General features: G+C 36.9%; 1 protein-coding gene across 7 annotated transcripts in view; it reads left to right on the top strand.

Moving 5' to 3' along the window:
• Positions 1–25,429, top strand: part of TOX3 (TOX high mobility group box family member 3) — a 78,113-nt gene that overhangs the window by 29,875 nt on the left and 22,809 nt on the right. For 6 of the 7 annotated variants that reach the window (XM_032701489.1, XM_032701488.1, XM_032701490.1 and 3 more), the window contains exon 2: positions 22,486–22,551. In XM_032701489.1, coding sequence (XP_032557380.1) covers positions 22,486–22,551 — 66 coding nt within the window. Of the gene's footprint in view, positions 1–15,070; positions 15,164–22,485; positions 22,552–25,429 lie in introns of those variants that run through there. The other variant, XM_032701492.1, reaches the window with a different exon arrangement.

Raw genomic sequence — 25,429 nt, 5'->3', positions numbered from 1 at the left:
TTTATAACCAGCAATTTGCTGTAAATAGAGGCTGTAGAAATATTACCACTTCTTTTTTTCCGCCTTTGCCAACCGGGTAATGTACAACCTGGTAGTTAAATTTTGGAGCCCAATTTACCCTTATCCTTATAGATTTAAGTGCTTTTGGCTTATTTGCTTGGCCTTTGGAACAAGAGTCCTTCAAGTTTTCCTACTTAGATTTCAGTGTTACCTCAAATCTATATCCTGTGATGTTAGAAATGTTACTGTTTTCATTAGACACTCTGGGCCAAGAGTTACAGAGAAGTTCAGTAAGTTGATCAAGGTCATGCAGACTCAGGTGGCAGAATTAGGAATTGTAAATATATTTCCTTAGCTGTAATTCCACCCTTCCTTTCCTAGTAAGTGTTTTTTAGCCAGATGTAGAAACCTATAGGTAACTCCACTGAGACAGTAAAACATGTATCAGTGGCTTCCAGGGAAGAAATTAAAAAGCTGCCTTGGATTGTAATCAGTAAAAGTCCCCAGCTGGTTACAGTTCCTTGGGCTTGGGAGACTGCATTGTAGAATTAAAACTATTTCCCCTGCCCTTGGCACAGGTTGGGTTTTGCTGGGTTACCCCATTTGTGTCGCTGAGGCCTCTCTAACTCTTCAGGGAATCATGTTCAAGAAATAAATAAAAGAATTTGTCTTCCAAGAGTAGTGATTCCAAATCAGTCCTAACAGATGTGAGAATACTTCTTGTGCCAGCAAAATTAAAAATGCATAGGAATATGTTCCTGTTGGTTATTGCTTAGGGATGGAGAAGCTGTCATATATGATTTTAACTTAAATGGCACATACCTTTTTTTAAGAAAAAGCTCAAAGTGAGTATACATAGACATACAGATTCAAATTAGTGAAGTTATGTAGGGTTTTTCATAGGGTATTTGTACTTTTAGTGAAGTGCATTTAATTAGAGTGGACATTGTTTAAGTGCTCTTAATTTTCTTTTTCTCTTCTACTTTCTAGAACAGACCTTAGCAGCCAGTAAGGTGCAAATTAATTTCCTCCAAAATAAAGATAGCTGAACAACCTATTTGCTGAAGCAGTAAAAGATGTATTATCCTATGCAAATCAAATTTCTGCTAACGTTTTTTTCTTATGTAGACTTCAAAATTGACTAAGCCCTGTAAAAAAGGTAATGTTTATGAATGTTTTCCTGAAAAAATACTGAACTGTGTTCTGCTTCACATTGCATTAAATTATTCTCTTGGCATTCAAAATACTGCTTTTTTCAAAGCAGCTTATTTGTAGCATCTGATTTTTTTAAAATAAAGAATCCATGTTTCATAGTCAATGACGTCTCGGGCCTTTTCAGCCTGGGGATATCTGGGTAACAAAAGCTTTATATGGTTGGTTCTTCAGATCACCAAATGCCAGCATTCTCCATTATTCATGGTTGATTTTTTTTTTAAGTCTGGTTCCATGTAAGGAAGATGCTCTTCTGTAGACAGTCCTTACTGTCTTCTCTACAGAAATGAATTTGATGATATTTGAAATAGAATGCTGAAAGAGCTTATTTGAGTGGAATGGGCTGAATTGTCCTGTCCCATTGAGCAAGTGATGGTTAACACATTGCCCGATGGTGTAACAAATTTCAGGCCTTGAAAATAGAGCCTTTAGGGCAGCTTACTTAACTGTGGTAACAGCAGAATTTAGGGCAGTTACCTAAAAGCTCAGTCTTTCAGTATTTCACAGAGGTTATTGTTTTGGAGTCATTATCCCAGGGATCATTATTTCCTTGTAGCAGAGGTTCACATCAGAAGATTTGGAAGATGATGCTTCAAGGAGTTACTGTCTTGGCAAGTCGTAAACAGATGTTTTGGTTCAAAGCTGGTGAGTGTGCTGCATGAAGATACCAGTCAAATTCCATGTTAACAGAATATTCAAGGGACAAAGGACCTTTTCTAGCAGCTTTTGATCAGCTCCCTCTAAAGGGAAGTGCTGTTACGAGTATTACTGCAAACAGCGTGTCAGTGGCACTGTCCTGGAAATGATCATCAGCAACTTGTAGCACAGCATGTCATGTCAGAAGTGTTACAGCCAGTGTAGAAGGTGTTTGGTAGGAAAAAATCTATCTGAGAGCAGTTTAAACAAGCTGTAACAAGAGCTAAGGCAGATTAAGCTACTGCAATAAATGAGGAAGAGATGCTCAATGAAATTGTATCCTGAGGACAACATGTGTCAGATGCAAATCTATTACTGCCTCTAAAGAGAAACAGTGTGGGGTTTTTTAATTTTGTTTAAGTGTAATAAACAGTTGGTGTAACTAACTGGTTTGGTGATTCAGGGCTGATTATTGGGGAGGGAAAAAAAAGAAACTTGAATTTTTAAGTATCATAGTTAGAACTCAGCTGTGTAGACCACAGGAGGAATATATCATCACTGTTATTCTCAAGGAGTGCAGCAATGCCTACCTGCAAGTAGTTGAAATAGTGGACAAACAATTGTCAAAATCTGGGCTTCTCTAAGCCATACCTGTGAATGAGACTGATGCAGACTGTCTGAACTCGCTCTTCCTCATAGGCCAGGTTGTTCCAAGCATACCAAACATAACTTGGAGAGAATTCTTTCCTTTGCAGGAACTGGAAACATGCTAGGTATAGCTCTCATGAAAGTCAATGACTTTCTAGGCATGATGCTATGAAGTGCTTAAATTCTAAATGTGTCCATTGAAGTCTTCCCTTGCAAGCTTTTTTTATTGATGCACATTTCATAACTGAATGAGTTCAGCATCACAATACAGTATCACTGTATTTGTTAAAAGAATCAATGTGTAAAAGGCCTATTTTAAAGAAGGGAAGGCTGTAGGTGTGCATACATAATGATTTGAAAGTCCAAGACTACATCATATGTGCAGAAGTTAGTATTCACTAGGTGATTAGTTGGCCTTCTACCTTGAATATGCTACTTATTCTTTTTAATGTTATAGTTACTATTAAATGCTTTCCTAATGAGTATTTCTGATGTCCTACTAGCATAGCAAGCAGCTCTACAGTCCACTTCAGCTATAAATGAGTTTTCTGTGTTTTTTCTCCTTGATGTCAGCTCATGTATTGTAATGATAAAGAGGAAGAGAAAAGCCATGACTGCTTAAGTGTTCTTCTTCTTCATACTCAGCAGTGCTTTAAACATTTTACAGAAGGGATGAGAAAACTTCCTTTTTTTCTACTTGTTTTTTTTCTACTTGTTTTTTTCTACTGGAATAGCTGTGTTGGGAGGGGACTTCAAGGGCCTTAATTTTAATGTCTTCTTCAACAGCAAGAATTTCTCTCTTTGAATTTTGTGGAACTATTGTAAGTTCACTCCTTGTATAAAGTTTCAGATTTTTGCCATTGTTATAACCTCTGCTAATGAAAATGTCCATTAAAGTGTCACAAATATTTTAAATGCATATTCATGCTGTGCTTCAAATCCAGCACATCATTTTCTTAACTAAGCCATTAGCATTGATATATACAGTTACTTTGCAAATCTTCACTTCAGCAATTTGTACATGTCAAATTTAACCACTGCACAATACCTAGGAATAATAAAACCATCTGAGTTTAGTGCTGTCTATACACACAGCTCTCAGTACCTCTTCTGATGCTTGATAACAATCATGCTGCTAGATATGTTTTTCAGTGTATAATGCAGAACACAGGTCACCTATTCTAATCATGGCTTCTCAGAACACAAATCCATTAACCTGTAGTGATAACCCTGCTGCAAAGACTCAACACAAACAATGCTGCACTATGAATGATAGAGTTCATGACTGAACTGCATTTGGAAGGGCATTCTGAATAAACTTAAGAAAGTAGCATAGAAAAAAGTTAATGAAATTTAAGATGAGTTGCCTGTGGTCAAGGCACAACTGCTTCCTGAAGTTTCTTCTCAGAGAAAGACTAATTCCAACTAGGATATTGCAATAATGTATGCCCAGCCTAACTCAATGTAGAATACTTTTACTTTTTTTCTGAAGATGTTTAGCAAATACTTTTACATGTTGCTTCAGTGTCACTCAGTCTTGAAGAATTGAAGAGCCACTTCATCACCAAGAGCCAGGGAATAATTCTGGCATGACAAATGATGGTGTTGGTAAAGCTGACATTATCATAACACATCATCACCGGTTTGATGAAACATTCCCCAGCACACATCAGCTTGCTGAGGTGAAAATCCGCTTCACTTCTTATATCTGTTGTTTGCCTGGGTTTTTTTTCCCTTCCAACTCTAACATATCGGGGTTCTCCCTAAATATATGTATGGCTTCTTGGAAGCAGATTAATTGATTGCTTTTTTCCCTTTATCAGGTCTTCAGAGACCTAAGGATAGTTTCTCTGACACACCTTTTTAGACTTTCATGTAACATTGTATCTCCTGCTGTACGTGGGATCACCTTTGGAGCTGTGTTGAGATCTCTCTCACTTTTGTTTTTGTCAAAAGTTCTTTGAAAACTGCCCCGGGCCTTTCTTTTTCATTGTTTAGTGTTTTGATTTTTCTAGCTCCCCACCCTGGCAAAGTGATTGTTTTGATTTTGTTAGCATTAGGCTTCATTCAGGAACTGATTACGGTAAAATATTGAAAAGTCATTGCCATCTGTAAACAGAGACTCTATTTAGAGCAGTTTGTTTCATTATTAACTTGATATTAATCTTTTGGAAGAAGTCACCTCAGACAAAGAGAATTGACAGATAAAGGACTTGCGGATGATTTTGAGAACCATTGGATCTACAAGCTCACATTTCCAAATTGTTTTATGTTGAGAATCAACTCTGTGCAGCAGTCATAAACTGTCCCACACATGAAAACCCCTTGTGAAGATCTCTGTCCTCACAGAAACATTCATTTATTCTTGAGAATGATCTGTCATTCAAAGAAAGTGGCCAAGGCCAGTTAAGGAAACGTGACAAACTTTAAGCTTGGAATCAACGCAGAGTGCCTGAAATCTTCAGCATCTCAGACAAGCAAATAAGACAGAATCCATCCCATTTTTTTTCCTTCCAAAGAAAAGCTCAGTGTGTATTGATAAAGGTATTTGCACCCACGGATGATAATGCAGATAATACCAACACATAGTAATAGTGGCTTAGGTGAAACCTAATGCCACTAAAGGCTTTCTTGTGGATTGTCTGGTCTCTTGTACAAACCTGGTGAAAAAGTTACCAGGGATTATTGTGCAATTTCTCTAACGCTGATGTAAGAACATGTAATGATGATCAAAAAGAAGCTCAGATCAGCATTCCAGCTTACAGACAAGCATTCCTTATGTTATGCAGGGAAGCACACCCCCTTACCAGCAGTTACTTAGTTATTACTGAAACCTAGCCATGACAGTGACCTGTAATGCATTCTGTGGTCAAGAAATTAAATGTACCTACCATAAATACCCCTATGTGAGGTCTGTTTTTTTAAATTGTACATCTGTTCATAATTTTTCTCGTCCACACTTTTGGGAATGCTTTCAGATTTTCAGCATAGTTTCTGATACTTGCAGAACCCTTTAAAATTATAACAGAGAATAAGATGTTTTATGTTTTTTGCTTGAAGTCAGGTACACTTTGAATGCTTTTAAAAAGAAAAGTTTGAGTGCTGTAAATCCAGCTTAGCATGACCGAAGTACTTGACCATGAAAGGACTCTATTTGATTTGTGGAAAAGTCATCTCTGTTCATTTTTGGTGATCACAGTGAAATCCATCTTACCTCTGTATTGTGTGTACCTATTTTCTGTTTGATTCTGCCATCGTTACTTCCATTCAGCAATGTTTTCCTGGAAGAGTAAGTGCCTGGTGTGCTTAGCAGCTGCATGGAACCACTCATGTAAGACCTGATCAACATGAAAAAAGGTTGAGGAACTTACTGCCTAAAAGAAATCTATGTGGGTGCATTTTAATTGCTACATTACCATGACAGTCTACAATATTTATAATTCTAAAGACTTCTTTGAAAAAGGAAAGATAAGCGGCTTGTGTGCAATAGAAGAAGAGTCAATACATCAGATGCTTGTCAGATAAACATTGTAGAGCTACCCTGACAAAGGTATTGGGATTACATGAATGTCTGAGACAGTTTTAATGTCAAAATCTTAATGCTTTTTGGTGCTTTTACCTTTTCTGATTTCCCTAAGTGATCGTAAAGTTATGAAGTCTTTCTAGGAAGTCTCTAAGAATCCTGTTAGGGGCTTTTTATTACAGTGGCAAATTCATATTGAATTGGTATTCATTTTCACCATTACAGAATAATCAAATCAGTGCTGTCATTATTATTCTGTTGAAAAAGAAAATAATGGGGATGTTATGTAACACTGCTAATGTGATGAAGCACTCCTATTACGTTGGGTTAGGAATGCTGTGGCTGCTGGTTCCAGCCTCAAACAGCGACTGGGGGAGGAAATGGAGGGCGTTCTGTTTGTGGCAGGAGGTTCCGTACGTCCTCGCTTGAACGTGTAATTGTCTTCTGATGGCCAAAAAGGGGATTGCTTTGCCCACTTGTGCTTTCTGCCAGTCTGTGCTGTTTTAGTTCTGGGCTGTGTGGACACTACTGTTCCTACCGTCACACATCCGGGGCTGCGAGATCCTGTTTTCATCGTGACGAACATCTGACGGTTCTCTCTCCAGAACTCCTGTATTCTTTTGTGATCATCCGAGTCTTTTTCCAAAAAGGGAATAAAGCTTTTAGAGTATGAAAGTACAAGCAGCCCCCGAAAGGTTCAAATTTGACAGGGATGTTGGGAGGCAGGTCAAGTGACTGCCTAATGAAGATGAATGGAGAAAATTGCTGGTACAAGAGTCACGTGGTGGGCGCTTAGCCCAGGTTGCTGAAAGTGTGATGGAATCTCACGGCTTCATTTATCAGTGTCATATTTGGGCTAAAAGTGAGCAGTATTGTTCTCATTTCTTCCAGATGGATAGGTCAACTTTAATATTTATTGCTCTTGTAGAACATTTGTTTGATGTATTTCCATTAGCTAGGCAATAATAGAAAAGCAGTGGAGAGAAACATAAAACAGCTCCCTTCCTCTTCAGCTGAAATATGGCATACTCTAATGTGTAAATATTTCTAAGACTGTCACTGATTTTTTAAAATTCTTTATTTATTTGATGACATGATCATATGTATCAAGGAATTTTATAAAAAATAATTGAAAAGCACAAAGAGGAAATATAAAATATTTGACTTTTGGTGTGTGATTTTTAATCTTTTAATTTTTCATGAGCTTATAATGCCTTTCAAGAGTGGCTTTTGCTTAAGAGTGTCTACTTTGTATATGTAGAGAGAGAGGAGACACAATAACGATGTATTTGCAGGACTGTTATAAGTCTGGAAGTGTTCTAACAAAATCGACTTAAAATATTGGATTTCTGAAATGGAATATACAAATGTTTATTTCTGTCACCTTCTTTTACTTAATATCTGTTCTCTCTAATTACTTTCTCTATGATGGGCAAAGACCACTTAATCTGAGTTAGTGTAAAATTTAAAATAAATAAGGGATTTAACCATTACAAAATGGTGGCTTGTAGCTAGTAGTGGTACCCCCTGGTTACTGTTTATTAAGTGATTTTTTTCCCCCATTAATAGGAATCAGGTTCAAGGCGTTTGACGTATATTATTTTATACTGTGGAAGGAAACTTATCTGTTTGTGAAGCAGGTGTTGTGTTAAGTGCAGTGCAAACATCCTAGCCATATGTTTCTATAATTTAAATTAATTTGGTACAGTCATACTGTTAATCTTTAGTGACTTGTTGATTGGCATTTTGCAGACATATTTCTGGAAGGCACCCAATACCATTTTCTGTAGCCTTTCTGGCAGTAGCAGAGAGTAACATTTCCACAAATTGGAATCTTGTACAGCTCTGGGAAGGGAGCCAAGATTTAAATTAGACAATAACCTCTGCTCTGTATATAGCTTCTATTCTTCAGCTGTAGGGAAAGTGATTTGTTTAATACAGTCAGCTCTGTAGCATATAATAGACTGATATATGAGTCACTCCTTGGCAATGTGTGTTTCTTAAATTTATATAGATTGAACAACTAGTTGGTAATGTACTTAGTTACAGTTGTGCAAACAATAACTATTAGCAGAGCTGAACAGACTTAGAAAAAATTGCGTTTGGTTGGTGTTTGCTGAGGGTTCTGCAGGAACTGTTGGATTTTAGAACAGTCCTCTTCGTGTGCAGAGGATACAATTTCATTATCATGAGTATTCTTTGAGCTTTGGAAAATCAATAATAAAGCTAATAATAAATCTTTTATGTCAGAGTTTAATGCTTTCTATGTTTCGTATATGGACATGTGTACACAATGTTCCTTAAAAATTAAACTTAGCATCAGTCTGTGTTGTAGCTACATAATCAGGTTGCAGCTCTTTTTGTTTTGCCCTTGTATATTTTTTTCTCTCTCCATGTTAAAATCGGTTGCTGTCAATTGATACCTGTGAATGCAAAGGATTCTTTTCTTTCCAAACAGCAAGAATCTTTTCTTAAAAGGAGAGTTCTTTACACCATTCAGTTCATGTTTATTTAAAAGCTTAAAATCTTTAGAGCAAATCTCACTTTTTGTCCAACAGAAAATTGATTTTGCTAACAAAAATGGTGTGGGTCTGAAAGAGAATATTCAGAAATATGCAAATAAGTAGAGATAGAAATCTGTTTGAGCAGCTGAACAAAGCAATCAAATTTTCTTCATTGAAAGTTTATTTAGCTTCACTGTGAACATTTTCGAACAAAATTATAAACTACTGCTAGTGAAATACTACTTTTTATAGGGAAAAGGGGCATTCTTTTTAAGCAGAACTATTTTTAATACTCTACATTTTTCTGCCAGGTCTTATATTTACAAAATAAAGCACATTGTAAATATTGAACAATACACAGATATATTTCCTAACAGTTTATGGTACGCTGCATATTCTGGGTGTGTTCCAGGCAGTAGTTAGTATAAATGATATGCCAATCAAAATTATTTTTGCAACTATAACCTGTTATAATGCAGTCTCATATCTGAACCATCAACTTGATATAAACCAGATCTCTTTTCTTAAGCTTTAACTCTTACATGTATAATTTCCCTTGTCCTGAACTAATTCTGCTTCTGTCCTGTAAGCTTCTTGGTAGTGCCCAACAGCAAAGCATAATTTATCAAGAGGGTAGGTAAATCTTAATAATCAGTGCTTCTGTTAGGTCATGTGCATTTTCTTTTGTTAGTCAGAGGTGAATTGTGTACAGAATCTATGATGTACTGCAGTTAGTAAATAAGTTTTGCACATGTCCAGCATGTCTTTTTCAGACCTTGTTTCTAGTGATTCAGCTTCTGTGTAAAAGCTGACTCTTTTGAAAAAAATCTCCTGAAGGCAGTGAGGTGAATACTGAGAGTTTGACCATTTCTGTTGGTAAATAAAGTGTGGTTTCACAGTGTGCCAGGTTTGTCACTATTCCTAGCTTAAGGAGTTCCTTCATCTACTGTTATCCCTGCCCCAGGTGAAAAAGAAACTTTAATTGCGTTTACGTCCCCAAATTCTGTTTCTTTTTTTGCAGTGGGACCTCAAAAAAAGTTGTATTAGTATAAGCAAAAGGATATTGAGTTATAGAGCAATTAATTAAATAAGCAAGTGGAGGTTTGAAGCGTGATGCACACTGAAGTCTTCTCTGGAAGTTGAGGTCACTTAGCGTCATGTCTGCAGGTGGCTGTGCTGACATCATGACTTTGAGTCACTGGAATTGCCTTTATTTTGGTCCCACTGCTGCTGATATAACCATTTTATGGCTTACATGGCATATAACCTTTTTCTGGAAGCAGGAGATGCTGCAAATCTCTGTTGTTGTTGTTGATCATTCTAATTGTTGATGACTCTGTTTAGATGAACTGGTAACTTCTGGTGTGAGGGGAGTGTGTGAAATTGCCACTTTAAAATTCTGATAATAAAGAAATCCATTAATGAGGTTGAAGTGCTGTGATATTCACAAACTGAACACCATTCCGTATCTTTGAAGCAAACAGAGATTACTGAGCCTGTAGCATGGGTCGTGCTTCTGAGGGGATGAAGAGACTGGAAAGGGGCCTTACTTTCCCCAGACTTAGGTTTATGAAGGAAAACATAGGAGGAGTGAATACTGTAGAAAGAGAATTTACAATTTAGAATGATGAAGCAAGCAACCTTTTGAATTTCCTGTGGTTTTGTTCTTGCTGTGAACAGACAAAGCAATTTTGATGTGATGCACGGTTTTGCATCATTTCACTTGCTCACTAGAAGTGGACATAGGATTTGCAGTTCTGAACTTTTACCCAACTTTGATGTCACAAAACCATAATATGTGTGTGTCATAAAACTTGGCTAAAGTTGTTATGTGATCTGAAATATAATAAAGTGATGGAACAGTTTTAGGAAACAAACCTCTGAATATACAGGATTTTGTGAGAATGCACTGATTGCACATCTTACTTCTGCTGCCCAAAGATTTCTCATCTCTGGGAAATTTTCCATTCTAAAAGTGGGATGGAATGGTAAGGTTCAAGATACAAAAATGAGAGAACTCCCTGTAGTTTGCAGCTAGTTGTAACAGGCATCTGCCTCCTAGAAACACGTGGTTACGGTACAAAGTATTATTTGGTTCCATCAGAGTGGTTTCTGTATCAAAAGTACTGTCTCAGAGACACCCAAAGAAATATTTCTGTAGAGCTCAGGTCATTATCATGCTATCAGCTGATAAGGAAAACTCCCATTTGACCTTCAGTTATGAACCTGGCTTGTAATTACCAGGTATTCCTAGGAATGTCTTGCATAGTTTCTAAATATTCGGACAGAGAAAGTTCATGAAGAGATTACAGCTTTTATACATCTACTGATTATGATTACAGTTCATACCTCCACTTTGAATTCAAACTAAAGCTACGTCTGATTATTATAAATTCAACTAAGTGTTCAACTTCTTGCATGTCTTTGGTATGAATAGCAAGAGACTGAATTATGTCAGTCCACTAAAGTAGGAGAATATATTCAGGGTGTGAGTTGTGAGCTGTGGAACAGCTTGGCAGCAGAAATGCCACTAGGATCTGCTGTCTCTCATACTTCAAGAAAAGAAACTCAAGAATTTGCATGTATCAAAGCTCGTGCTTGCTTACATCGAGATATGAAGAGTACCACTTGAGTGTTCAAGTGAGCTTTTATTACCATTTTTTGTCGTATTAAAAAACATATTGTTTTTCCTGTGCCATCAGAAAATTATGGGAAGAAATTACTGGTGTGCTTTTTAATATACACTTAATTCTAACGCTAATTAGTCATTAGTATTTTGAAACATCAATGCTGACAGTCACCTGAGGACTTTTGAGAGGTCTGGCTTTATGATGGTGCCAGGCATTTCCAACCCTGCATGTGTGAGATACTTAATATGGGATCTCCATATTTTAACAGTAGGATTTTTTCTAATATGAAGGTTTGAGTGAAACTTTATTAATTTCATTCGTCGTAAATGGAATTTGCCGTGTACCCTTTGTGTGTCCTCAACTCTCGGCAGAACCTCAGGGGCTGCAATCAATATCACAAGTAATTTCTGTGCCCACTTACAAGAAGAAATACAGTGACCCAATTAAGTGAAGAAAATGCTAGACTGTAGTAACAGATGAAAATGCAATTAAAGTAGGTTACTCACCTACAAAATAAAGTTTCTGCTGCCCAAAACGTTGCCTTTAGGTTGAAATAAAACAGTGGGAAGCTAAAGATAGATAAATTAAGCCTGATTAGTCTCTGCGGCATAAATTAGGAATACAAGCTAGCATGAGGGATTATTCTACTCTTAAATTTAGTTCTCCTGTACTGTTATTGCAGAGCATTGCATCCAATTCCATCTTGCACGTTTAAATAAAGTCAGTTGTTGCTGATGACTCTCCAGAGGCATCCCTGCTGTGGGATTTGTAATCCAGCCCCAGCTAAAAATAGTGGAGGAATTCTCCAGGTTTCAGGTTGATATAAGATAAAGAAAGAGGAGGAAGTGATGTGTTAAGTGCCTGTTCATAATACATCTGTGATCTGTATTATATTGCTTTGGTCAAGGGTAACCATCACTGACTAGTGTTGGGGTTGGGCTATTTCTGGGTGGCTTTTCTCATTTTCTTGTTTATGTGTAATAAGGGTGGTTATATCCCACAGGCTGTCTTTGCAATAGATAGCTTCCTTTGCACTGCATTACATAAAATGAAGTAGAGCTAATGGAGACTTTAAAAAAATGCTGTTTATCTGTTGGATTATGATTAGTGCTTCTGAAATGCAAAGTATTTAATTTCATAAAAAATAGCAGGAACCCATGGTATCCACAAGACTGAGAGTTGAGATATTTAAGATTTTATGCATGTACTGATTTTAGCCTGCAAGTATCCTGACTGATCCTCCATTATGATTATTATAAAATGTCTACATCTGCTTCACCCTTTCTCTATCAATTTTATATTTAAAACTTGATATAATTTGCTAGTGTAGTAGGGCTGAATCACAGTCCAGAATGGAATTTACAATTTTCGCTGAAGTGAGTGAAATTTGATATAAGATTGTAAGAAAAGCTACTTACAGCCCAATTGCAGTATAATCACATCACTTTAAATTCGTGTGCGAAAATGTTACAGTAATCTAGAATATAGTGATATAAAACTATTTCTTGGGATTCTAAGTATAAAATGCTGTCATTATGTTAAGAAATGCTTATATTCAATGCTTAGATGGTTTATATAAAATAAATGGGGGGGTAGACATGATTAACAGCTTGATTGTATGAATTTAATGCCTGGAAGAGGAAAGTGAAGTACAAGTGTTTATAGGGCAAAACCACTTCAGTATTTATGCATGCCAACCCCTGACCATCCCCCCCCCAAACAACCATATTAAAATATCCCTTGCAGCAGTTAAACTGCTGGGGGTAAAGGGATACTCAGAGGTGTAGAGAGGGAGTTGAAGAAGGGCTGTTAACGCTGACCCTGCTGTATTGGGGCAGGAGTGTATGTGGTGCCCAGAATCAGGCCCATAGATTTGGTTTGGGTCTTTCTTGAAAATTATTTTGCAGTACCACATGTACACGTTGGGGCCATTCTGAGAGGCTGTTGATCTTCTTCTGTTTTGTAAATATTGTGGAGAATAGAGGCATTTCCACCTTCTCACAGTGCCTGCCTAGGAAAGGGAGCAATCGTGCTTTACCCTTGCTTCAGTTCTTTAGAGCTGTTGTGGGAAAAAAAGCATAATTTAACCACCATCTGTCCTCAGATGTCATCAGAAATGAAATCTTATGTATAATTTCAGCTGTTTAGTGAAATGTAACTCATAAAATACATCAAATGGGTGAAGTGAAACTGAATGTTTGAGAAGACCTTTGTCATGTGGAATCCAAATTTCTACAAAGTTGTAGAAAAATACATGTAAGCAAGAGACTTAGCCATATCAGTAAGTTCTTTTTACATTTTAGCAGTATTTTCCTTCCATGACAATTACGTTTTATCTGGTTTATTGTAGCGACAAGTATGTGCTCATGAGAGTGATTGTGAAAATAACTTCATAGTTCATCACAAACTCCTCTAGGTTAGAAAGCAAAGAAAGAAAATATGTTCTTTAAATATTTATATATTTTCAAACAAGTACTTAAACTACAGTGGCCTCTTCTTGGCTTTGTTACTGAATGTCTTAACATTTGGTCTCTTCCCATATTTTAAGCTTCAGGCAAAAACAGGGTGTAATGATAGGGAACGTACTTCAGAACTCTGTGAAGTAACATCTGTGGATCTGTTCGAGTCTTTTTCATGTGAATCTCAGTGGGTTGAGCTAAGTTTGATATTTGTATTAACCTTGTACAGAGGAAAAGCAGTCTTAGTATATGTAGAAGGATGCAAAGATTATACACAGAATCTGTGTTCTAGTGTCCACTTTACTACCTTTGAAGGCCCAGCTCCACAGGCTGTGGACAGACATTCTTGTCTACAAAGAGTCAGAATGGTAAATTGAAACTCTCTGTACATCTGACAGCAAAATTGTTGGTATGTTTGTCTTGGAGAGCACTTTCAAGATTCAGACTAATTTTATAACACCTTAATCTTGTACAAATATTAGGAGCAGGACTGCCCTTTGGACCACCTTTTAATATTTATGCATTTAAATATGGAATAAGTAGCATTAAAAATCTGGCATATATTGAATTGCCTTGACTGTCAGTCAACAGAATAATAATGCTGTGCATATTCATACAAAATTACTTCTTGCATATAAAAACATTTATAGAATGTGTTCTTCTTAAGAGATCTGAAAATGTCTAACATGAGACCATTAAATATTCCTTTCATTACTGTTCCTAAGACTTGCTCAATATCGTACTTTGCAAAATATCATTCAGTTACAGCTTTTGGCTGTGGAATTCACTGAAGGAGTTCATATTAAAGAGTTTGGCTGGAATCACAGAGATTAAGTCAGTGCTTTTTATTGTTATTGTCAAAGTTTTTATTTGCTGGCTGAAAGCTTTTAAAGTAACTTCAAATGTTTCCATTCTAATTGCTTTCCTAAAACTTTTAAATCTGTACTATCTGCAAACAGTGTGTCTGATGGATATTTGAGGCTATATGAATAAAATATGTCTATTTTTCTTTAGGATCTTGCTCAACTGTTTTATCCCACTGCGAATTTTTTTGGCTCTCAGCAAAGAGCTACAGAATGTGTGTGTACATGTATATATACACACATAGCCACACTTATATAAGGATATAGATAACAATTAGTGCAGCAGATGTTTGAGACTCAAAATCGGAATCTAAATGGTCCCCTGAATTAAAGGCTTTAAGATTTTAAATATCAAAAGACTGTCACATGTGTGATTGTACAGATACTTATGTACAGATTCAATAATTAATGAACCACTAATGAGATTATTCATTTGCCTAAATTTCAGCATTGAGGATGTGACTGCAAAGCTGGATACTTTATATTTTAGTGTTTTGTGCTCTTGTCTATTGGCTTGTTGCTCATCAGCAAAGTGATCGTAAGCAAATTCAGCTTTCTGGCATGAAATCCCCTATAGGAACTCCTTTTGTTTTCAGCAGGGCCTGCATTTCCTCCAGGTTATTGCAGGATCCTGATGTGGTGTGATAGAGAATCCTGATGGGGAAGAAACAGAAGTAACTGTCACACAGTAAGTTTTGGTGGCCGAAGTTGCCAAGGGTGACACTTTCCGGGTAGGTTTTTACAGGTCCGTGAAGAGCTGTCCTAGAAAATTTGCAGAATTTAGCAGGAAATAAACCCACTTCCAGAAAATATGAACTACTGAAAATAAGAAAACGCTGTAATCTGTCTCAGAAAGCTGATTGCTATTGTACTATTCTATGATAATCACTAATCATAAATTTTTTCTAAGAATATGAACGGAAAGGGTCAAGTATAAACGTGGCACAAGTTACCTAGCAGTTCAGTACTTCATGAAGTTCTTCCAAAACGTTATCTTTTGCTGACAAAAGTGTTGTCTCTGTGCATGTATCTGTACCCTTGTGCACACACACATAGCAGTTTGCTCTTAGATGTAACTGGGATATATTATCAGCTTACTGACATGTGGTCAGAGGCTGACCCAAATGGACAGACAGCCTTTTGCCTGCATCTGGTCTGACTCTCCATTTCCTTTATGCTCAGTGACTCAATCCATAACCTCCTATAGCTGCCTGTGCCTGTGGTCAATAATACTTCTTGTGTTGGGCAACACATATTGTTTCTTCTAAAACATTAGCATTCTGCCAGGGGAGTACTGAAATTTCTGCGGGTCACGACGCAGTGTCAAAATCAAGGCTACCATTTTACGTTCATTCCGAGATGAAATTGTGCATTTACAACATTTAAAAAAATGCTTCATTCACTTACAACAACATAAATCCCTATCAGCTTTAGTGGTATTGCATCTGTGTACCAGCAACTAAAATCTGCCTCATGGTTTCTAGTAGCAGAATGAAAATAGAATACCTGTATTTTTTAAAATAATATAGTTACTGCCTCCTCCTTCTGAACTACTGAAACTGCTATGAAGGACTTGCTCTTCCAGAAAAGAACACTCTGCTCCTGCTATGAGCACATCATGCTTACAGGGAAAGCCTCTACACAAATTAGCTGGATATCCATCTAGAACAGGAATGATTGCAGATTTTTTGACCTTTTTTTTTAATGTTCATTGAGAAAATAAATTGTGTTTCCTGATGAGAAAACCCCAGTATTTAATTTAATGCATCTAGTGAAGACACTGCTGTTCATAGATGGTGATAGTTAATACTACTTAAAAAAAAAGAAAAACTCCCCTGTCCCAGCCCTCCTCCCACTTCATTTACTTCTGTTGCCAGAATAATTTTAGTGTATATTGTTTTGTTTGGAATAATCAGGCTGAAGTAGCATTAGTCCAGCTTCTCATCTTTTAATTACAGACAGTTTATTGTCTATGCTGTCCCACTTTCTGCATGGTTCCCCACCAGCCAGCTAGACTTAGCAATCTCCATTAATTTAATTTGGCATTTCATTCAATCAGACAGGCTGTGAACATGATGAATTTTTTTTTTTTAAATAACACAATGCTCATTCTTAATTGATGTCCTTATCAGACATTGTATTTGCCAGAGCTGTAATTATTGGTCAGGCAGCAAAATCAAATCTGCCCAAATGCAGTGAAGATGTTCTCTGGTGAAATTATTGAGATATAGTACTTAGACCTGCAAAGTAATTTAGTTTTGGTCTGTAATTACATCTTTTGGGATTGTTATATTCCTTTTTACTCATAAGGATAGTGTAACCTCAGAGGAATTAATTTGCCAAATATGAAGATAAAACTGAGATCCTTGCCATCATATATGTTTGTGCAAGTAGATATTGCTCTCTATAAAACCATGAGGGTGCTCATAACCATAAAAGAATGATTTTATTAATGGCCATACTTTAAAAAATATGGCTTCTAATTTTACTGCAGAAATACAGGAAGTGTGATCAGTTGAGGGTGCCATTTTCCATAAGCAGTAAATTAGAATCAGAAATTATAGAGTTTGGATGTGTAACTGTCTAAAATCCGTACACAAGTGGATATGTAGTGCTGTGACAGACTAGAGCTTGTTCTGCAAGCAATGAGAATTTTGACTGGAAATACTATCCTGAGAAACTTTAAATGGATATTTTGACTAAATATTAACTAATAATTAAGAAAGAACTGTTAGTGTCATGATAATTAAGCCAGAAGTCTGTTTTTCAATAAGGGTTGGGATAATTAATTAAAACAATTAATTAAAAAACAGGGGAGGAAGTGGATTCTGTAATAAGCATTAATTTTTTTATTTATTCTCAGATACATAATATGTAGTCTTTGAGTACAGAATTGCAGTAATTCCTTTTAAGCAAAATTTGAGTTGATGGATTAGTTATGAGAAGATGATAAAATGTGTTTCATTCCTGTTCTGGATATATTTTGTTTGAGTTTCTCATTTGTGACATTTATTCACATTCCATGGTTTTGCTGGTATTCTGTTCTGGAATAATAACCCTTCCAGTGGGTTATTCTTCCTTGAGGTTGCACTATGAAACAGCAGTATTATAAAACAAATTATTTAGAATAGCTAATGAATTTGCCTGCTGAATTAAATTTTCTTTTTGAGCATAAAAATACTAGTATTTTAAACATTCATTTTTGCTCCACTGAGATGCTCAGGTAGAAGTCTGGGCTCCTTTATGTCTGGTTTTAAGTTACTTACGTATTTCTGTATTTGGCCTCTTGAGGAAATGAATAGTTGTGCGTGAGTTCTAATGTTTTTTGGATTAGAGCTGCACCACAATTGAGTTGATTTAAAAACAGAAATGCAGAAAGTTGATAAAAAATACTAATGACCGAATGTTTTAAGTAAAATCATTTCTCCAATAAAATCAGTAGCAAAATTCCCATTAACTTTTATAGGTTCAAAATGTTATTCTATGTCCGTAACACCTTCGAAATTAGTTATTTGCCTTATTTTTGAAGATTTTTTTTTTCACTATTGTGGAGTTTTTTGGCATAAATTTCTCTTTTGATTTTTTTTTTTGTTTCTTGCTGTGATGAGTCAATCACAGTTGCCAAAGAAGAGCCACGAGAGTGTCCACAATTTAACATTTGAGATTTTTGGAAGATCTTTTTAGTAGGAATTCAGGCTCAGTGGACATTTAATCACTGATTCTTATCCCAAACTGCCAAGGTTTTCTGTGACGTTCATCGTATCAGACTTCTGCCTTAAAACAACTGCTCATTAGTCTCAGCTTTCATAACCAACCAGTTTTTAAGCTCTGGTGAGTACAAAGGGGAGCTTGAAAACCCAAGTAGTGTTGTGCTGTGCAGATTCCAAGTGGCTTATCCCTTGATTTACAAACAGATATCCTAACATCTGACCCCAGAGGTTTGGTCAGTGAAAACATGCAGTTTGTAGCAGTGATACAGTTTTTATATCCCCAGTGCTGGGTAGGAGTTGATTGGGTTTTCATTAGGGCATATGCTGGGGAAGGAATAGAGGGCATGAATTTTCCCTTAGCATTGCAAATATACACCCTTCCTAGAAAAGCTGAATAAGGCTGGGTGTTGGGCTTCAGGTTTGGTAGTCAAAGCTGAGAGAAGAGCTTCAACCAGCTGTTTTAGAAAGAATCAGATTTCTGGAAATGCTGTATACAAGGCATTACAAAGCAGCATCCAGTCTCTCTCATTAGTGCAGTGATTTGCATGAAGAATGGAAGTTGTGATTCACAACAAGTTCAGAAGAGGTTTTATTTGTTTGTTTGTGTTTCATGAAATGGGCATATGTGTGTGGTTTCCATTGGTTTGAGGTGGCAGCCAGTTGGGGGATTCAGTGTGTTCATCAACACCGAAGATGGAGTTTGAGCTCCTGAAATCAAAGGAAGCAAATCATAGTTTGTAATGCAATGGTGTGTATTGCCAAAGCAAGCTGAAAACATTTTATTCTTTCATAGTCACAGAGTGAGGGTGCTCTGAGATCTGTAGATGAAAAAGTTTATACTAAACCTTGCTAATTACTCTGGCTAAGTAATTAACAAAGCATCCCAACACCAGCACAAAACAAAAAGATAGGTGGACTAAGTGCTGCATCTTACTTTTCTTCTATCCCAGGGAAACCCAAGAGGTGGGAGCCTTCACGAGTCTACCTGGGCAGGCCAAATTGCTTCAATTTGAATCCCTGCTGACAATTATACCAATGCTCTGAGATGTTTATGAGGGTTCTGAGCAGGGGATCCTTTTGAAAATAAATGGAGAAAAATGTTGACTGCAACAAGAGTCATTTCACAAAAAATTATTTTACTAAAATAGACAAGAACCCCTTGTTCTATTTAGAATGATTTATAACTGTTCCCAGCTGATCACAAAGTGTTTCTAAATTAAAAGCCATTAATTATAGCCTTATATAGATACAAAGATATGCAAGAAGTGCTTTGTAATTCCAGCTCTGCACTTCAGGTGAGAGCTTTTTAAATTACTTGGACCATTGGAGCCACCTGCTTGACTAAATGCTGAGGGCCCTGTGTTTCAGTACTCATCAGTGCATTGCAGTGTTAACATTGTTACTGATTTTTCTCATTTCTCCAGGGCAAATACTAATTAATGGATACAATTCACAGCTGATTAGCTGTAGTTTCTTCAGTAATTACATTCGCAGACTAACTGTTCAGAAGAGGATTTCTAACCCAGTTCTTATTTCACTCTAAGCTTAATTTGTTTTTTGAATTGTTTAAGTCCTTAAGATAATAACCATTTTATTTTCTTTTGTTGTTATAGGTACCATTAGATAATAAGGAAGTTTAATCTTAGAAGTACTCACTGATAATTGTTGTGTGCCTTCAATGGATTGCCAATTCAGAGACAAAAAATAAATGTAAAGAATATTAGTTATGATCCATACTAACAAAAGCAGAAATATTCCAGTTTCTGAAATCAGTGCCTAAGTCATACACAATAGGGTCTTAAATATTATAGCCCAAGAACAGAATGACTTGAAGGATATCTACCTGTAACTTTTAGCTTTGACAGTCCTTGTTACATAATTTGCTTCCAGTCTTAATAAAATGGAAAATTAAGTTGTCACTCTGTTTTACTTTATTAAAACAGAAAGGAGTAGAACCACGTGGCAATCAGAACAGCAGTAGCTGTGGTGTGAGCAATACACATAGACCAAAACAATGTAGAATTTTGCTTTTCAATGTAAAAAATTAGCTACGTTTCTGTTGTGAGGCCCTGGAGCCCCCAGGAGCCGCTATTATAAACAGGACGGGGGTTTTCCACACTTATTTATGTTAGAGTTGTACTTGCCTAGTGCACCTTTGCACTTGGGTGTCCTTTGAAAACTTGATTTTTTATTTTTTTTTGTTCCTGTAGGAAGATCAGCTCTATTTGAGCCATTTGAGTTTTTTATGTAAATCTTTCTTAGTTTGTCACTAACTGACATGAAAAATTCTCTCCTGTCGATCGCACTGTTGAGCTGAAGTACTGTGTCTTTGTGCAACAAATCCACACACACACATCCCTATGTGCCAAAACAGTCATTTGAATGTGCAATTTTACTTGAATTTTTTAATCTCCAAACATGGGTGACATCTGGGCTTTTAAAAATGGATGACATTACTTGAGTATCTGCATAGCTGGGGATAACAGAGTTTTAGTAGCTATGAGGCAGCCTACATATTGTGTTAAGGCCTCTGTTGCTGAACATGTGTTATAGGTTGAAAGATTCAGTATGATAAGTACACAAATGGAATTTGTTACTTCAGAGTGAGGGATCCCATCTTGTATTGCTTCCCCCCGTGTGCGATTGTCTTCTAATTTTGTTGATGTCAGCTGTTGTCGATCTGACAATTCAGCAGGTACACAAGGCTCCAATTCTTTGTGTCCATCTTTTTTTTTTTTATATCTCCTTTTACTTTTTGTCTTATTTTCAGAAATGGCTGTTGGAGTTTTTAGGGAAAACTCCAGTGAGTGGTCCCTCCATTGAGGAATTGGAGAGTCAGGGTCTGAAACATTTCTCTACTAAAAATTATCAGAACCAAGTGCAGCTGTAGCAAATTGAGCTGAAGCAAAGTGTTTTTTCATTCAGGAGAGGTTCAGCTGCTCTGAAAGCACAGCAGAGTTTCTTGCCTGGAAAGAACAATTTGTGCAAGTGCATGGTTACCCATCCTCATACACTGGTTGCAGAGCTTATTCTGCTGTTAGGAGTGTTTGCTGTTGTGGGGTTGAGGAGGGGGCAGGTCCACCAAGATCTGGCAAGATAAAACAAAGCCTTCCTGAAAAAAATTGCCTTATAAAACTCAAAAATGGAAGTTAAGTGAAGAATGCTTAGCGTGGCTTTAGCGGCAGTGATGTGGTAGGGACAGCACGGGGGCTTTTCCCTCAACCTCTTACCTTGCAGTGTGCTCTGTGCCTGGTAATAACAATGTGCACATGTGAAAGTCTCTTTTGCTGGTAGCTGCAATGCAGGCCTGGTGTCTGTTCCTTGAAGCAAAGACTCTGGATACCTGCCTGGCTCCGGGAACACGTGCAGAATTAGTTACCAGCCTACATGTCTCTGGAAGTGCTGTTGAAGGGCATAAGGCACGGTATTATGCTGATAATCTCTCTCTTTTCTGTGCTTAGTCTGAAAAAGTCTTTTCTTCTGTGCTTAGAAGAAAAAGTACTTGAGCAAATGTTCATACTTGGGAATTTGGAAGAAATGACTCCATGGCATCCGATAAAATCCTTTCCGATCACTGGCATGTGAGCAGACTTGCACCTCAGTGACAGCAAGTGGGCACCGGGCCACTCCACCCTGGGCAGATCTCGGGATCTCAATTGTTCTGATTTCCAAAATCTTCAGGTGTTAATGTTCACTGGGGGCACGGGAGCTCAACGGGAATGAAGGATAAACAAAGGGGGGGGGTTGTTTGGCTTTTTAATTTCGTGGAAAGAATGGGATTTTAGGAACCACATTGTGGATTCTCATTCTTCCCCTTACTGGCCTTCAGCTCTTTAAAACCAGGTCTACTTGGAATAGTAATATGCCAGCCACTTCTGACTGCAGCAATCCTCCAGATCAGGATCATCAACAGCAATATTGTAATGTGTGTCACGAAAGGTGTAGTTGAGTAGAAGTGACTTTTCTGGAGAACAGTCTTTTTCTAATGGACTCGTAATTTCCAAAGTCACCTCTAGGTCTGTGGGGTGGCTTTGCTGCATGGACAAAAAAAGTTGAAGAGATACGTATTTTCCATGTACAGACTGGGGCATGCAGAGTGTGTAATAATAATAGTAAAAAGAATAAAGCTGAATCCAATCTAGTTCTGACTTCAAAGAACATCTGCAAAATTACATCTTATCTGTTTGCTGTTTTGTTTTTGTTGTGTTTTTTTCTCCCCCAACTCTTTATATGCCAGTAATGGGGTAAAGAAAAGTTTATCGTGGCATACATTAAATCCAAATATTTATTTTTCTTTCAGTTTGGAAACAATAACAACTACATGAACATGGCTGAGGCAAATAATGCATTTCTTGCTGCAAATGAGGTAGATGTTTTTATTTTTTATCTATGCTCATATTCTGCTGTTTGCTGTGATAATTTAACAGACTTTGAATGGATGAAGAGTGAAGTGCCGAATTTCTGCGTGTTTTATGGAGCACAAAATAAAGACTTTAATGAGAAAGAAAATAACCTGACAGCTCTCCATTACTAGTCAATTTAGCTGTCCATAAGGCTGTTACTTACATAGCATGTCAATAGAAACAAATCTGCTTTATGTATGGAAAAAAATTATGAACAGAAGGAAACAAATAAAAAGCACAGTAGGTGTACACTTGGAAAGCAAGCTTAGTAATAGTCATTACTAGCTAATGTTCTAATTTTTGTTATAGATACAAATGTTTTAATTTGGGTTCTTAATACTCATACAAGTTAGAAAACCAAAGCCAGCTTTGTTGCCTGAAGTGTATGTGCTACACGAAGGAAACTTCTGACCAGGATCCAGAACAAACCTGGAGGCTGGGCTGGAGGAGGCTGGCTGTGTTGTGGAGGGGATGTATTTGATCACTGCCTTTGAGAATGGAAGCAGGAGAAAGGTATGGCAGCCACAGGCTCCGTGTATTTGTTATGGTCACCTTATAGCCAGTTACTAGCCCATCAACACGCCAGTGCTGACCCCAGCTCCAGACCAAAACAGCTTTTGCTCGTGGCCAAAACCCAACAGCTCTGACTCCAAAGGGAAGGATGAAAAGTGCAGGATGCACTGTGTACTGTGTGCATGGCAATATGGAGAACAAGAACTACTGATATGGGGGGCAGGCCGTGAATGATCCTCCCAGCACAAGGAAAGGTCAGAAAACTGGGCAGCCCCGATTTTACATGTTGTAAGTCGGGATTCAGTCGCAGGTGTTCCTGTGCACTTCTAAAACAGTGATCTCAGAGAAAATGAGCAGAAAAGTGTAACAATAAATATGAAGGTTAGAATTAAGAGTAGGATTTTATGAATCATTTATACAATGGTCACCATCTCTTTTTACCCAGCAAGACTGCTTAGATAAGGGAATATTGTTTGGCACTAGCTCCAGTGTTATTTGTGATAATGAACACAAACCCCATCTGTAATGACAACATGATGTTTCTTTCTGTAGAATTTCTTTCCTACATTTGAATCAAACATTGATGAAAGCTCTGCTGCCAGCAGCTGTTCAGAGACAATTTAATTCCAGCTGTGATAATTCTCCGTGTCAGACATTGGCTGTTATATGTTGATACAACAGTTCTCCAGATTTGCATTTTTATCAAAAGGAACAAATGTTTTGAACATTTCAGTACAGATGGCATTTAACCATGCAAACAGTTTTGGGTTTTTTTAAAAAAATATGTAAGATATGAATATTTGAAAAGTTAATAACTTCAGAAAATGTCATTGGTAAGATAAATCTCACAAATGTTATACCATCTTCTGGTCATAACAGCACCTTTCTGCAGTCCCAAATTGCACACTATTCAGGCTCCTTTTACAGACTGAATAGCCCAGTGATTTGGATTTAAGACTGTTTTGCTAAGAGGCTTGCTTTCTTCTTAGATTACATCTATTTTATCCTCACTCTTAGGTCCATTTTATGTTTAAAATATGTATATATATATATACACATATTTGGACAAGTTATATAGTTAAAATTAAATTCACATTTAAAAATGTTAAGGTATTCATCAATTTACTCTCCCATTTGTAGTAAGCTATAAGTACTAAGATGAATGCTACTTTTCTAAGTAAAATATTGTAATATTATCTAGCTGTGTTCTATATTTATACAGCTGTCCTAGAGTTATTCTGTTAGATGGGGAAAAAAGATCCAGTCCTTATAATTACTAATATCTCATAGGTATGTCAAGTAAAGAGAGGTTCAAATGTACTATAATAATACTGATTTCACTGAACCCTTTTGCTTGAACAAGGAATAAAAATATGATTAAGTGTTACTGTTCACATTAAAGCATCAACCTAACTTTGCAATTACCACATTACAATGTATTTAATTATAGTGGTTTTACATTACATGAATGTAGCTTTCTCAGTATTATTTTGGGCCTGAGCACTGCTGAGCTAGGAAGCCCATTTTATTCCTGTAAATAATGCCTTAAAAGTGTAATCCTAGAGCACATTCAGGCTTAGAAGCCACACATTTGCTTTGTGTTTTCTGTCTCTATGTCATGATTACTACGACTCATTTTAAAGCACCTTAAATATTTATTGAAATAATATTTCAAGTGTTAATTACAGTGGTAATGAAAACAGCCAAATGCCACATATCAAGAATGAGTGTTTATCCGTATTGTTAATGTGATATGTTAGATTTCATTAAGCAGTAATGGGGTAGCAAATGAGTCACAAATTACAGTTGCATCTGTTACTAGACCACATTAGTGCCAAAATAACTGCAAATGCAGCCATAGGGTTATGTTCATTAGCCAGCCACTTCTCCTGGCCAATCCATCCTTTGTGTTTGTCCATGGGAAGAAAAATTCACACCTTTTGTAATATAGCAGCGGGGAAGTCAAACGTCTCCCTAATCCAGGCCCAGCCTTCACATCCAGAATTAAGTTACAGCCTTGCAGTTGGAGTGAAATGGGCAGAGTCTCAGCAGACTCTGATGGTGCTGCAGACTGCAGCAATCTGGGACCTCATCATTTCTGGTGTGAGACCAATAATGACAGCTGACAGGTTCTATATGCAAGCAAAGGTTTTTCTTGTGTTTCAGTTTCCATCTTCTCTCAAGCGGTTATTAATTTATATCATCATTAACAGTTTGAAGGATGACAATTTGCAGCAGTTAATGAGATCTTTCACTGAACTTATCATTTTTAAATTAACTGGCATTAAGTCACTCTTTCAAACAATGTAATTAATACATAAAACAATT

The sequence above is a fragment of the Chiroxiphia lanceolata genome, chromosome 13 (genome assembly GCF_009829145.1).
Source record: "Chiroxiphia lanceolata isolate bChiLan1 chromosome 13, bChiLan1.pri, whole genome shotgun sequence".
In the NCBI taxonomy this organism is placed as follows: domain Eukaryota; kingdom Metazoa; phylum Chordata; class Aves; order Passeriformes; family Pipridae; genus Chiroxiphia; species Chiroxiphia lanceolata.
The sequence above is the reverse complement of the archived record's forward strand: the minus strand, read 5'-3'. Positions and strand labels throughout refer to the sequence as shown.